The 13,854-nt window shown below is 57.3% G+C and overlaps 1 protein-coding gene across 1 annotated transcript in view; it reads right to left on the bottom strand.

Moving 5' to 3' along the window:
- Nucleotides 1–13,854, bottom strand: part of LOC146799887 (uncharacterized) — a 235,665-nt gene that overhangs the window by 29,636 nt on the left and 192,175 nt on the right. The window contains exon 9 of the mRNA XM_085620813.1: nucleotides 456–551. Coding sequence (XP_085476939.1) covers nucleotides 456–551 — 96 coding nt within the window. The remainder of the gene's footprint in view (nucleotides 1–455; nucleotides 552–13,854) is intronic.

Here is a 13,854-nt window from a genome sequence, read left to right as displayed (position 1 = left end):
TTGGATGGATCACACATTGGTTAAGAGGCGATGCTCTAGACTAGCATTCCTGCTATCTAGACCTCCAACAAGATCGTCCATATGTGGGGGGAAGTTGAGAAAGCAAGGTAGGGAAGAGGGGGCCCTAGTGAGGGACGATTCCAAAGAGGGCTGGAAATCAAATCAGTTCGATAGACACCAGAGGTGGGATAAGAGTGAGACCCCAAAAGGAGTATGCCCCAACAAGGTGAACAAGGTGGCTACAATCGGTTTCTCTTTTAAAACTTTCCGTTATTGTTGTGTCACAGTCTAATCTAAATACATTGTGCTCAACAGTTCCTAATGCATATATCATCTTATTTCAAAATGATGTTCGGTATTAATCAAAAACAAATGTCTTCAGCACTCAGGCAGACAAACTCATCTGTGTTTCCTGCACTCTGCCCCATAGCCAATGACCGACACTCGCGACTCACCCTCGCTTCCTCCTTTATCCTCCATCGCCTGGTCCAACATTGTGTTGTTGTCATCTGTAAGGCTCTGTGTCACCCCGGATGAAGCAAGTTGACCACCTAGAGGGAAGACAGAAAAATGGGCAAATGCTTTGAAATCTCTGCAGGGCCCCACCACATGCAACATCGAATGACAATTTGTATGTAATGTTTGCCTGCAAATTAGGCAAACTAGCAACATCTGGAAGACAGACTTGCTTCATTGTGCAATTTCTCAATTTATCACCTGTGTACAGGAGACACTGCAACACCGTTTGGGCCCCACTGCAAGGTGTGAGTTACCGGCCACAAAGGAATTATTAAGTTCATGAATTTACTACTAACCTTGCTCATTACACTTTACACATTTGGCTGCAAATCGCACCTAAAGTTTTAAAATTAAACTCATGAACAAAATGAGGAATAACCAAGGAAATAGTAACCAAAATGACCCCCAGTACTCGTTCAGTAATTCTTATTTTCTCAGTAGAGCCGCAAGGTTCCACCCATAATCCCTGCTAGCCCCGCCCCGTCCCCGGATTTATGGAACCCAGTGAGCCAGTGATTGCAAGTGAGGCCCACCTGCATTCGTCTCTGGGGACCAGCACTTATGATTTCTGATCAGACCTTCACCCAGAGCAAGAGAAACAAAAACACTCATGAGGGAAAGAAGACACAAGGGAAAGAAGGAACGGAAGTGACACAGTGGAAAAGTAGGGATGAAAGAGAGGCAGGAAGTGGCGGTGGATGAAAGAGGAACGAGGTGGAATGAAGACTCGGCACTCAATGCCCCCTCCCATCACTATGCAGCACCAGCAGCAGACCTCTCAGACGAGCCTGTGCCCTGGCACTTCTAGCAATGCTGGGACGCCTTCAGTATCTGTAACTCTAGGAGAGGGGCTGCCATCCCTATACAGCACCAGCAGCAGACCTCTCAGCCCAACCTGGGCCCTGGCACTTCTAGCAATGCTGGGACTCCTTCAGTATCTGTAACTCTAGGGGAGGGGCTGCCATCACTATGCAGCACAGCAGCAGACCTCTCAGCCGAGCCTGGGCCCTGGCACTTTTAGCAATGCTGGGACGCCTTCAGTATCTGTAACTCTAGGGGAGGGGCTGCCATCACTATGCAGCACAGCAGCAGACCTCTCAGCCGAGCCTGGGCCCTGGCACTTTTAGCAATGCTGGGACGCCTTCAGTATCTGTAACTCTAGGAGAGGGGCTGCCATCACTATGCAGCACCAGCAGCAGACCTCTCAGCCGAGCATGTGCCCTGGCACTTCTAGCAATGCTGGGACTCCTTCAGTATCTGTAACTCTAGGGGAGGGGCTGCCATCACTATGCAGCACCAGCAGCAGACCTCTCAGCCGAGCCTGGGCCCTGGCACTTCTAGCAATGCTGGGACGCCTTCAGTATCTGTAACTCTAGGGGAGGGGCTGCCATCACTATGCAGCAGCAGACCTCTCAGCCGAGCCTGGTCCCTGGCACTTCTAGCAATGCTGGGACTCCCTCAGTATCTGTAACTCTAGGGGAGGGGCTGCCATCTCTATGCAGCACCAGCAGCACACCTCTCAGCCGCGCCTGGGCCCTGGCACTTCTAGCAATGCTGGGAAGCCTTCATTATCTGTAACTCTAGGGGAGGGGCTGCCATCACTATGCAGCACCAACAGCAGACCTCTCAGCCGAGCCTGGGCCCTGGCACTTCTAGCAATGCTGGGACTCCGTCAGTATCTGTACCTCTAGGGGAGGGGCCTGCCATCACTATGCAGCACCAGCAGCAGACCTCTCAGCCGAGCCTGGGCCCTGGCACTTCTAGCAATGCTGGGACGCCTTCAGTATCAGTAACTCCAAGGGAGGGGCTGCCATCACTATGCAGCACCAGCAGCAGACCTCTAAGCTGAGCATGGGCCCTGGCCCTTCTAGCAATGCTGGGACGCCTTCAGTATCTGTAAGTCTAGGGGAGGGGCTCCCATCACTATGCAGCATCAGCAGCAGACCTCAGCCGAGCCTGGGCCCTGGCACTTCTAGCAATGCTGGGACTCCTTCAGTATCTGTACCTCTAGGCGAGGGGCTGCCATCACTATGCAGCACCAGCAGCATACCTCTCAGCCGAGCCTGGGACCTGGCACTTCTAGCAATGCTAGGACGCAGTCAGTATCTGTAACTCTAGGGGAGGGGCTGCCATCACTATGCAGCACCAGCAGCAGACCTCTCAGCCGAGCCTGGGCCATGGCACTTTTAGCAATGCTGGGACGCCTTCAGTATCTGTAACTTTAGGGGAGGAGCTGCCATCACTATGCAGCACCAGCAGCAGACCTCTAGGCCGAGCCTGGGCCCTGGCACTTCTAGCAATGCTGGGACGCCTTCAGTAACTGTAACTCTAGGGGAGGGGCTCCCATCACTATGCAGCATCAGCAGCAGACCTCTCAGCCGAGCCTGGGCCCTGGCACTTCTAGCAATGCTGGGACGACATCAGTATGTGTAACTCTAGGGGAGGGGCTGCCATCACTATGCAGCACCAGCAGCAGACCTCTCAGCCGAGCCTGGGCCCTGGCACTTCTAGCAATGCTGGGACGCCTTCAGTATCTGTAACTCTAGGGGAGGGGCTGCCATCACTATGCAGCACCAGCAGCAGACCTCTCAGCCGAGCCTGGGCCCTGGCACGTCTATCAATGCTGGGACGCCTTCAGTATCTGTAACTCTAGGGGAGGGGCTGCCATCACTATGCAGCACCAGCAGCAGACCTCTAGGCCGAGCCTGGGCCCTAGCACTTCTAGCAATGCTGGGACGTCTTCAGTATCTGTAACTCCAAGGGAGGGGCTGCCATCACTATGCAGCACCAGCAGCAGACCTCTCAGCCGAGCCTGGGCCCAGGCACTTCTAGCAATGCTGGGACGCCTTCAGTATCTGTAACTCTAGGGGAGGGGCTGCCATCACTATGCAGCACCAGCAGCAGACCTCTCAGCCGAGCCTTGGCCATGGCACTTTTAGCAATGCTGGGACGCCTTCAGTATCTGTAACTTTAGGGGAGGAGCTGCCATCACTATGCAGCACCAGCAGCAGACCTCTAGGCCGAGCCTGGGCCCTGGCACTTCTAGCAGTGCTGGGACGCCTTCAGTATCTAACTCTAGGGGAGAGGCTCCCATCACTATGCAGCATCAGCAGCAGACCTCTCAGCCGAGCCTTGGCCCTGGTACTTCTAGCAATGCTGGGACTACCTCAGTATCTGTAACTCTAGGGGAGGGGCTGCCATCACTATGCAGCACCAGCAGCAGACCTCTCAGCCGAGCCTGGGACCTGGCACTTCTAGCAATGCTGGGACGCCTTCAGTATCTAACTCTAGGGTAGGGGCTGACATCACTATGCAGCACCAGACCTCTCAGCCGAGCCTGGGCCCTGGCACTTCTAGCAATGCTGGGACGCCTTCAGTATCTGTAACTCTAGGGGAGGGGCTGCCATCACTATGCAGCACCCGCAGCAGACCTCTCAGCCGAGCCTGGGCCCTGGCACTGCTAGCAATGCTGGGACGCCTTCAGTATCTGAAACTCTAGGGGAGGGGGCTGCCATCACTATGCAGCACCAGACCTCTCAGCCGAGCCTGGGACCTGGCACTTCTAGCAATGCTGGGACGCCTTCAGTATCTGTAACTCCAAGGGATGGGCTGCCATCACTATGCAGCACCAGCAGCAGACCTCTAAGCAGAGCATGGGCCCTGGCCCTTCTAGCAATGCTGGGACGCCTTCAGTATCTGTAAGTCTAGGGGAGGGGCTCCCATCACTATGCAGCATCAGCAGCAGACCTCTCAGCCGAGCCTGGGCCCTGGCACTTCTAGCAATGCTGGGACTCCTTCAGTATCTGTACCTCTAGGCGAGGGGCTGCCATCACTATGCAGCACCAGCAGCAGACATCTCAGCCGAGCCTGGGCCCTGGCACTTCTAGCAATGCTGGGACTCCTTCAGTATCTGTAACTCTAGGGGAGGGGCTGCCATCACTATGCAGCACCAGCAGCAGACCTCTCAGCCGAGCCTGGGCCCTGGCACTTCTAGCAATGCTAGGACGCCTTCAGTATCTGTAACTCTAGGGGAGGGGCTGCCATCACTATGCAGCACCAGCAGCAGACCTCTCAGCCGAGCCTTGGCCATGGCACTTTTAGCAATGCTGGGACGCTTTCAGTATCTGTAACTTTAGGGGAGGAGCTGCCATCACTATGCAGCAGCAGCAGCAGACCTCTAGGCCGAGCCTGGGCCCTGGCACTTCTAGCAGTGCTGGGACGCCTTCAGTATCTAACTCTAGGGGAGGGGCTCCCATCACTATGCAGCATCAGCAGCAGACATCTCAGCCGAGCCTGGGCCCTGGCACTTCTAGCAATGCTGGGACGACTTCAGTATCTGTACCTGTAGGGGAGGGGCCTGCCATCACTATGCAGCACCAGCAGCAGACCTGTAAGCCGAGCCTGGGCCCTGGTACTTCTAGCAATGCTGGGACTACCTCAGTATCTGTAACTCTAGGGGAGGGGCTGCCATCACTATGCAGCACCAGACCTCTCAGCCGAGCCTGGGCCCTGGCACTTCTAGCAATGCTAGGACGCCTTCAGTATCTGTAACTCTAGGGGAGGGGCTGCCATCACTATGCAGCACCAGCAGCAGACCTCTCAGCCGAGCCTTGGCCATGGCACTTTTAGCAATGCTGGGACGCCTTCAGTATCTGTAACTTTAGGGGAGGAGCTGCCATCACTATGCAGCACCAGCAGCAGACCTCTAGGCCGAGCCTGGGCCCTGGCACTTCTAGCAGTGCTGGGACGCCTTCAGTATCTAACTCTAGGGGAGGGGCTCCCATCACTATGCAGCATCAGCAGCAGACATCTCAGCCGAGCCTGGGCCCTGGCACTTCTAGCAATGCTGGGACGACTTCAGTATCTGTACCTCTAGGGGAGGGGCCTGCCATCACTATGCAGCACCAGCAGCAGACCTGTAAGCCGAGCCTGGGCCCTGCTACTTCTAGCAATGCTGGGACTACCTCAGTATCTGTAACTCTAGGGGAGGGGCTGCCATCACTATGCAGCACCAGCAGCAGATCTCTCAGCCGAGCCTGGGACCTGGCACTTCTAGCAATGCTGGGACGCCTTCAGAATCTGTAACTCTAGGGGAGGGGCTGCCATCACTATGCAGCACCAGACCTCTCAGCCGAGCCTGGGCCCTGGCACTTCTAGCAATGCTGGGATGCCTTCAGTATCTGTAACTCTAGGGGAGGGGCTGCCATCACTATGCAGCACCAGCAGCAGACCGCTCAGCCGAGCCTGGGCCCTGGCACTTCTAGCAATGCTGGGACGCCTTCAGTATCTGTAACTCTAGGGGAGGGGCTGCCCTCACTATGCAGCACCACCAGCAGACCGCTCAGCCGAGCCTGGGCCCTGGCCCTTCTAGCAATGCTGGGACTCCTTCAGTATCTGTAACTCCAGGGGAGGGGCTTCCATCACTATGCAGCACCAGCAGCAGACCTCTCAGTCAAGCCTGGGCCCTGGCACTTCTAGCAATGCTGGGACGCCTTCAGTATCTGTAACTCTAGGGGAGGGGGCTGCCATCACTATGCAGCACCAGCAGCAGACCTCTCAGCCCAGCCTGGGCCCTGGCACTTCTAGCAATGCTGGGACGCCTTCAGTAACTGTATCTCTAGGGGAGGGGCTGCCATCACTATGCAGCATCAGCAGCAGACCTCTCAGCCGTGCCTGGGCCCTGGCACTTCTAGCAATGCTGGGACTCCTTCAGTATCTAGAACTCTAGGGGAGGGGCTGCCATCACTATGCAGCACCAGCAGCAGACCTCTCAGCCGAGCCTGGGCCCTGGCACTTCTAGCAATGCTGGGACTCCTTCAGTATCTGTAACTCTAGGGGAGGGGGCTGCCATCACTATGCAGCACCAGCAGCAGACCTCTCAGCCGAGCCTGGGCCCTTGCACTTCTAGCAATGCTGGGAAGCCTTCCGTATCTGTAACTCGAGGGGAGGGGCTGCCATCACTATGCAGCACCAGCAGCAGACCTCTCAGCCGAGCCTGGGCCCTGGCACTTCTAGCAATGCTGGGACGCCTTCAGTATCTGTAACTCTAGGGGAGGGGCTGCCATCTCTTTGCAGCACCAGCAGCAGACCTCTCAGCAGAGCCTTGGCCCTGGCACTTCTAGCAATGCTGGGATGCCTTCAGTATCTGTAACTCCAGGGGAGGGGCTGCCATCACTATGCAGCACCAGCAGCAGACCTCTCAGCCGAGACTGGGCCCTGGCACTTCTAGCAATGCTGGGACGCCTTCAGTATCTGTAACTTTAGGGGAGGGGGCTGCCAACACTATGCAGCACCAGCAGCAGACCTCTCAGCCAAGCCTGGGCCCTGGCACTTCTAGCAATGCTGGGACTCCCTCAGTATCTGTAACTCCAGGGGAGGGGCTGCCATCACTATGCAGCACCAGCAGCAGACCTCTAAGCCGAGCCTGGGCCCTGGCACTTCTAGCAATGCTGGGACGCCTTCAGTATCTATAAGTCTAGGGGAGGGGCTCCCATCACTATGCAGCATCAGCAGCAGACCTCTCAGCCGAGCCTGGGCCCTGGCACTTCTAGCAATGCTGGGACTCCTTCAGTATCTGTACCTCTAGGGGAGGGGCTGCCATCACTATGCAGCACCAGCAGCAGACCTCTAGGCCGAGCCTTGGCCATGGCACTTTTAGCAATGCTGGGACGCCTTCAGTATCTGTAACTTTAGGGGAGGAGCTGCCATCACTATGCAGCACCAGCAGCAGACCTCTCAGCCAAGCCTGGGCCCTGGCACTTCTAGCAATGCTGGGACGCCTTCAGTATCTGTAACTCTAGGGGTGGGGGCTGCCATCACTATGCAGCACCAGCAGCAGACCTCTCAGCCAAGCCTGGGCCCTGGCACTTCTAGCAATGCTGGGACGCCTTCAGTATCTGTAACTTTAGGGGAGAAGCTGCCATCACTATGCAGCACCAGCAGCAGACCTCTCAGCCGAGCCTGGGCCCTGGCACTTCTAGCAATGCTGGGACTCCTTCAGTATCTGTAACTCTAGGGGAGGGGCTGCCATCACTATGCAGCACCAGCAGCAGACCTCTCAGCCGAGCCTGGGCCCTGGCACTTTTAGCAATGCTGGGACGACTTCAGTATCTGTACCTCTAGGGGAGGGGCCTGCCATCACTATGCAGCACCAGCAGCAGACCTCTAAGCCGAGCATGGGCCCTGGTACTTCTAGCAATGTTGGGACTACCTCAGTATCTGTAACTCTAGGGGAGGGGCTGCCATCACTATGCAGCACCAGCAGCAGACCTCTCAACCGAGCCTGGGCCCTGGCACTTCTAGTAATGCTGGGACTCCTTCAGTATCTGTAACCCTAGGGGAGGGGCTGCCATCACTATGCAGCACCAGCAGCACACCTCTAGGCCGAGCCTGGGCCCTGGCACTTCTAGCAATGCTGGGACGCCTTCAGTATCAGTAACTCCAAGGGAGGGGCTGCCATCACTATGCAGCACCAGCAGCAGACCTCTAAGCTGAGCATGGGCCCTGGCCCTTCTAGCAATGCTGGGACGCCTTCAGTATCTGTAAGTCTAGGGGAGGGGCTCCCATCCCTATGCAGCATCAGCAGCAGACCTCTCAGCCGAGCCTGGGCCCTGGCACTTCTAGCAATGCTGGGACTCCTTCAGTATCTGTACCTCTAGGCGAGGGGCTGCCATCACTATGCAGCACCAGCAGCATACCTCTCAGCCGAGCCTGGGACCTGGCACTTCTAGCAATGCTAGGACGCAGTCAGTATCTGTAACTCTAGGGGAGGGGCTGCCATCACTATGCAGCACCAGCAGCAGACCTCTCAGCCGAGCCTGGGCCATGGCACTTTTAGCAATGCTGGGACGCCTTCAGTATCTGTAACTTTAGGGGAGGAGCTGCCATCACTATGCAGCACCAGCAGCAGACCTCTAGGCCGAGCCTGGGCCCTGGCACTTCTAGCAATGCTGGGACGCCTTCAGTAACTGTAACTCTAGGGGAGGGGCTCCCATCACTATGCAGCATCAGCAGCAGACCTCTCAGCCGAGCCTGGGCCCTGGCACTTCTAGCAATGCTGGGACGACATCAGTATGTGTAACTCTAGGGGAGGGGCTGCCATCACTATGCAGCACCAGCAGCAGACCTCTCAGCCGAGCCTGGGCCCTGGCACTTCTAGCAATGCTGGGACGCCTTCAGTATCTGTAACTCTAGGGGAGGGGCTGCCATCACTATGCAGCACCAGCAGCAGACCTCTCAGCCGAGCCTGGGCCCTGGCACTTCTAGCAATGCAGGGACGCCTTCAGTATCTGTAACTCTAGGGGAGGGGCTGCCATCACTATGCAGCACCAGCAGCAGACCTCTCAGCCGAGCCTGGGCCCAGGCACTTCTAGCAATGCTGGGACGCCTTCAGTATCTGTAACTCTAGGGGAGGGGCTGCCATCACTATGCAGCACCAGCAGCAGACCTCTCAGCCGAGCCTTGGCCATGGCACTTTTAGCAATGCTGGGACGCCTTCAGTATCTGTAACTTTAGGGGAGGAGCTGCCATCACTATGCAGCACCAGCAGCAGACCTCTAGGCCGAGCCTGGGCCCTGGCACTTCTAGCAGTGCTGGGACGCCTTCAGTATCTAACTCTAGGGGAGAGGCTCCCATCACTATGCAGCATCAGCAGCAGACCTCTCAGCCGAGCCTTGGCCCTGGTACTTCTAGCAATGCTGGGACTACCTCAGTATCTGTAACTCTAGGGGAGGGGCTGCCATCACTATGCAGCACCAGCAGCAGACCTCTCAGCCGAGCCTGGGACCTGGCACTTCTAGCAATGCTGGGACGCCTTCAGTATCTGTAACTCTAGGGGAGGGGCTGCCATCACTATGCAGCACCAGCAGCAGACCTCTCAGCCGAGCCTGGGCCCTGGCACTGCTAGCAATGCTGGGACGCCTTCAGTATCTGTAACTCTAGGGGAGGGGGCTGCCATCACTATGCAGCACCAGCAGCAGACCTCTCAGCCGAGCCTGGGACCTGGCACTTCTAGCAATGCTGGGACGCCTTCAGTATCTGTAACTCTAGGGGAGGGGCTGCCATCACTATGCAGCACCAGACCTCTCAGCCGAGCCTGGGCCCTGGCACTTCTAGCAATGCTGGGACGCCTTCAGTATCTGTAACTCTAGGGGAGGGGCTGCCATCACTATGCAGCACCAGACCTCTCAGCCGAGCCTGGGCCCTGGCACTTCTAGCAATGCTGGGACGCCTTCAGTATCTGTAACTCTAGGGGAGGGGCTGCCATCACTATGCAGCACCAGCAGCAGACCTCTCAGCCGAGCCTGGGCCCTGGCACTTCTAGCAATGCTGGGACGCCTTCAGTATCTGTAACTCTAGGGGAGGGGGCTGCCATCACTATGCAGCACCAGCAGCAGACCTCTCAGCCGAGCCTGGGCCCTGGCACTTCTAGCAATGCTGGGACGCCTTCAGTATCTGTAACTCCAAGGGATGGGCTGCCATCACTATGCAGCACCAGCAGCAGACCTCTAAGCAGAGCATGGGCCCTGGCCCTTCTAGCAATGCTGGGACGCCTTCAGTATCTGTAAGTCTAGGGGAGGGGCTCCCATCACTATGCAGCATCAGCAGCAGACCTCTCAGCCGAGCCTGGGCCCTGGCACTTCTAGCAATGCTGGGACTCCTTCAGTATCTGTACCTCTAGGCGAGGGGCTGCCATCACTATGCAGCACCAGCAGCAGACCTCTAGGCCGAGCCTGGGCCCTGGCACTTCTAGCAATGCAGGGACGTCTTCAGTATCTGTAACTCCAAGGGAGGGGCTGCCATCACTATGCAGCACCAGCAGCAGACCTCTCAGCCGAGCCTGGGCCCTGGCACTTCTAGCAATGCTGGGACGCCTTCAGTATCTGTAACTCTAGGGGAGGGGCTCCCATCACTATGCAGCACCAGCAGCAGACCTCTCAGCCGAGCCTGGGCCCTGGCACTTCTAGCAATGCTGGGACTCCTTCAGTATCTGTAACTCTAGGGGAGGGGCTGCCATCACTATGCAGCACCAGCAGCAGACCTCTCAGCCGAGCCTGGGCCCTGGCACTTCTAGCAATGCTAGGACGCCTTCAGTATCTGTAACTCTAGGGGAGGGGCTGCCATCACTATGCAGCACCAGCAGCAGACCTCTCAGCCGAGCCTTGGCCATGGCACTTTTAGCAATGCTGGGACGCCTTCAGTATCTGTAACTTTAGGGGAGGAGCTGCCATCACTATGCAGCAGCAGCAGCAGACCTCTAGGCCGAGCCTGGGCCCTGGCACTTCTAGCAGTGCTGGGACGCCTTCAGTATCTAACTCTAGGGGAGGGGCTCCCATCACTATGCAGCATCAGCAGCAGACATCTCAGCCGAGCCTGGGCCCTGGCACTTCTAGCAATGCTGGGACGACTTCAGTATCTGTACCTCTAGGGGAGGGGCCTGCCATCACTATGCAGCACCAGCAGCAGACCTGTAAGCCGAGCCTGGGCCCTGGTACTTCTAGCAATGCTGGGACTACCTCAGTATCTGTAACTCTAGGGGAGGGGCTGCCATCACTATGCAGCACCAGACCTCTCAGCCGAGCCTGGGCCCTGGCACTTCTAGCAATGCTAGGACGCCTTCAGTATCTGTAACTCTAGGGGAGGGGCTGCCATCACTATGCAGCACCAGCAGCAGACCTGTAAGCCGAGCCTGGGCCCTGGTACTTCTAGCAATGCTGGGACTACCTCAGTATCTGTAACTCTAGGGGAGGGGCTGCCATCACTATGCAGCACCAGCAGCAGATCTCTCAGCCGAGCCTGGGACCTGGCACTTCTAGCAATGCTGGGACGCCTTCAGTATCTGTAACTCTAGGGGAGGGGCTGCCATCACTATGCAGCACCAGCAGCAGACCGCTCAGCCGAGCCTGGGCCCTGGCACTTCTAGCAATGCTGGGACGCCTTCAGTATCTGTAACTCTAGGGGAGGGGCTGCCCTCACTATGCAGCACCACCAGCAGACCGCTCAGCCGAGCCTGGGCCCTGGCCCTTCTAGCAATGCTGGGACTCCTTCAGTATCTGTAACTCCAGGGGAGGGGCTTCCATCACTATGCAGCACCAGCAGCAGACCTCTCAGTCAAGCCTGGGCCCTGGCACTTCTAGCAATGCTGGGACGCCTTCAGTATCTGTAACTCTAGGGGAGGGGGCTGCCATCACTATGCAGCACCAGCAGCAGACCTCTCAGCCCAGCCTGGGCCCTGGCACTTCTAGCAATGCTGGGACGCCTTCAGTAACTGTAACTCTAGGGGAGGGGCTGCCATCACTATGCAGCACCAGCAGCAGACCTCTCAGCAGAGCCTGGGCCCTGGCACTTCTAGCAATGCTGGGACTCCTTCAGTATCTGTAACTCTAGGGGAGGGGCTGCCATAACTATGCAGCACCAGCAGCAGACCTCTCAGCCGAGCCTGGGCCCTGGCACTTCTAGCAATGCTGGGACTCCCTCAGTATCTGTAACTCTAGGGGAGGGGCTGCCATCACTATGCAGCACCAGCAGCAGACCTCTAAGCCGAGCATGGGCCCTGGCACTTCTAGCAATGCTGGGACGCCTTCAGTATCTGTAACTCTAGGGGAGGGGCTGCCATCACTATGCAGCAGCAGCAGCAGACCTCTCAGCCGAGCCTGGGCCCTGGCACTTCTAGCAATGCTGGGACTCCTTCAGTATCTGTAACTCTAGGGAAGGGGCTGCCATCACTATGCAGCACCAGCAGCAGACCTCTCAGCCGAGCCTGGGCCCTGGCACTTCTAGCAATGCTGGGACTCCTTCAGTATCTGTAACTCTAGGGGAGGGGGCTGCCATCACTATGCAGCACCAGCAGCAGACCTCTCAGCCGAGCCTGGGCCCTTGCACTTCTAGCAATGCTGGGAAGCCTTCCGTATCTGTAACTCGAGGGGAGGGGCTGCCATCACTATGCAGCACCAGCAGCAGACCTCTCAGCCGAGCCTGGGCCCTGGCACTTCTAGCAATGCTGGGACGCCTTCAGTATCTGTAACTCTAGGGGAGGGGCTGCCATCTCTATGCAGCACCAGCAGCAGACCTCTCAGCAGAGCCTTGGCCCTGGCACTTCTAGCAATGCTGGGATGCCTTCAGTATCTGTAACTCCAGGGGAGGGGCTGCCATCACTATGCAGCACCAGCAGCAGACCTCTCAGCCGAGACTGGGCCCTGGCACTTCTAGCAATGCTGGGACGCCTTCAGTATCTGTAACTTTAGGGGAGGGGGCTGCCAACACTATGCAGCACCAGCAGCAGACCTCTCAGCCAAGCCTGGGCCCTGGCACTTCTAGCAATGCTGGGACTCCCTCAGTATCTGTAACTCCAGGGGAGGGGCTGCCATCACTATGCAGCACCAGCAGCAGACCTCTAAGCCGAGCCTGGGCCCTGGCACTTCTAGCAATGCTGGGACGCCTTCAGTATCTGTAAGTCTAGGGGAGGGGCTCCCATCACTATGCAGCATCAGCAGCAGACCTCTCAGCCGAGCCTGGGCCCTGGCACTTCTAGCAATGCTGGGACTCCTTCAGTATCTGTACCTCTAGGGGAGGGGCTGCCATCACTATGCAGCACCAGCAGCAGACCTCTAGGCCGAGCCTTGGCCATGGCACTTTTAGCAATGCTGGGACGCCTTCAGTATCTGTAACTTTAGGGGAGGAGCTGCCATCACTATGCAGCACCAGCAGCAGACCTCTCAGCCAAGCCTGGGCCCTGGCACTTCTAGCAATGCTGGGACGCCTTCAGTATCTGTAACTCTAGGGGTGGGGGCTGCCATCACTATGCAGCACCAGCAGCAGACCTCTCAGCCAAGCCTGGGCCCTGGCACTTCTAGCAATGCTGGGACGCCTTCAGTATCTGTAACTCTAGGGGAGGGGCTGCCATCACTATGCAGCACCAGCAGCAGACCTCTCAGCCGAGCCTGGGCCCTGGCACTTCTAGCAATGCTGGGACTCCTTCAGTATCTGTAACTCTAGGGGAGGGGCTGCCATCACTATGCAGCACCAGCAGCAGACCTCTCAGCCGAGCCTGGGCCCTGGCACTTTTAGCAATGCTGGGACGCCTTCAGTATCTGTAACTCTAGGGGAGGGGCTGCCATCACTATGCAGCACCAGCAGCAGACCTCTCAGCCGAGCCTGGGCCCTGGCACTTCTAGCAATGCTGGGACTCCTTCAGTATCTGTAACTCTAGGGGAGGGGCTGCCATCACTATGCAGCAGACCTCTCAGCCGAGCCTGGGCCCTGGCACTTTTAGCAATGCTGGGACGCCTTCAGTATCTGTAACTCTAGGGGAGGGGCTCCCATCACTATGCAGCATCA

The sequence above is a fragment of the Triturus cristatus genome, chromosome 8 (genome assembly GCF_964204655.1).
Source record: "Triturus cristatus chromosome 8, aTriCri1.1, whole genome shotgun sequence".
Classification (NCBI taxonomy): Eukaryota; Metazoa; Chordata; class Amphibia; order Caudata; family Salamandridae; genus Triturus; species Triturus cristatus.
The sequence above is the reverse complement of the archived record's forward strand: the minus strand, read 5'-3'. Positions and strand labels throughout refer to the sequence as shown.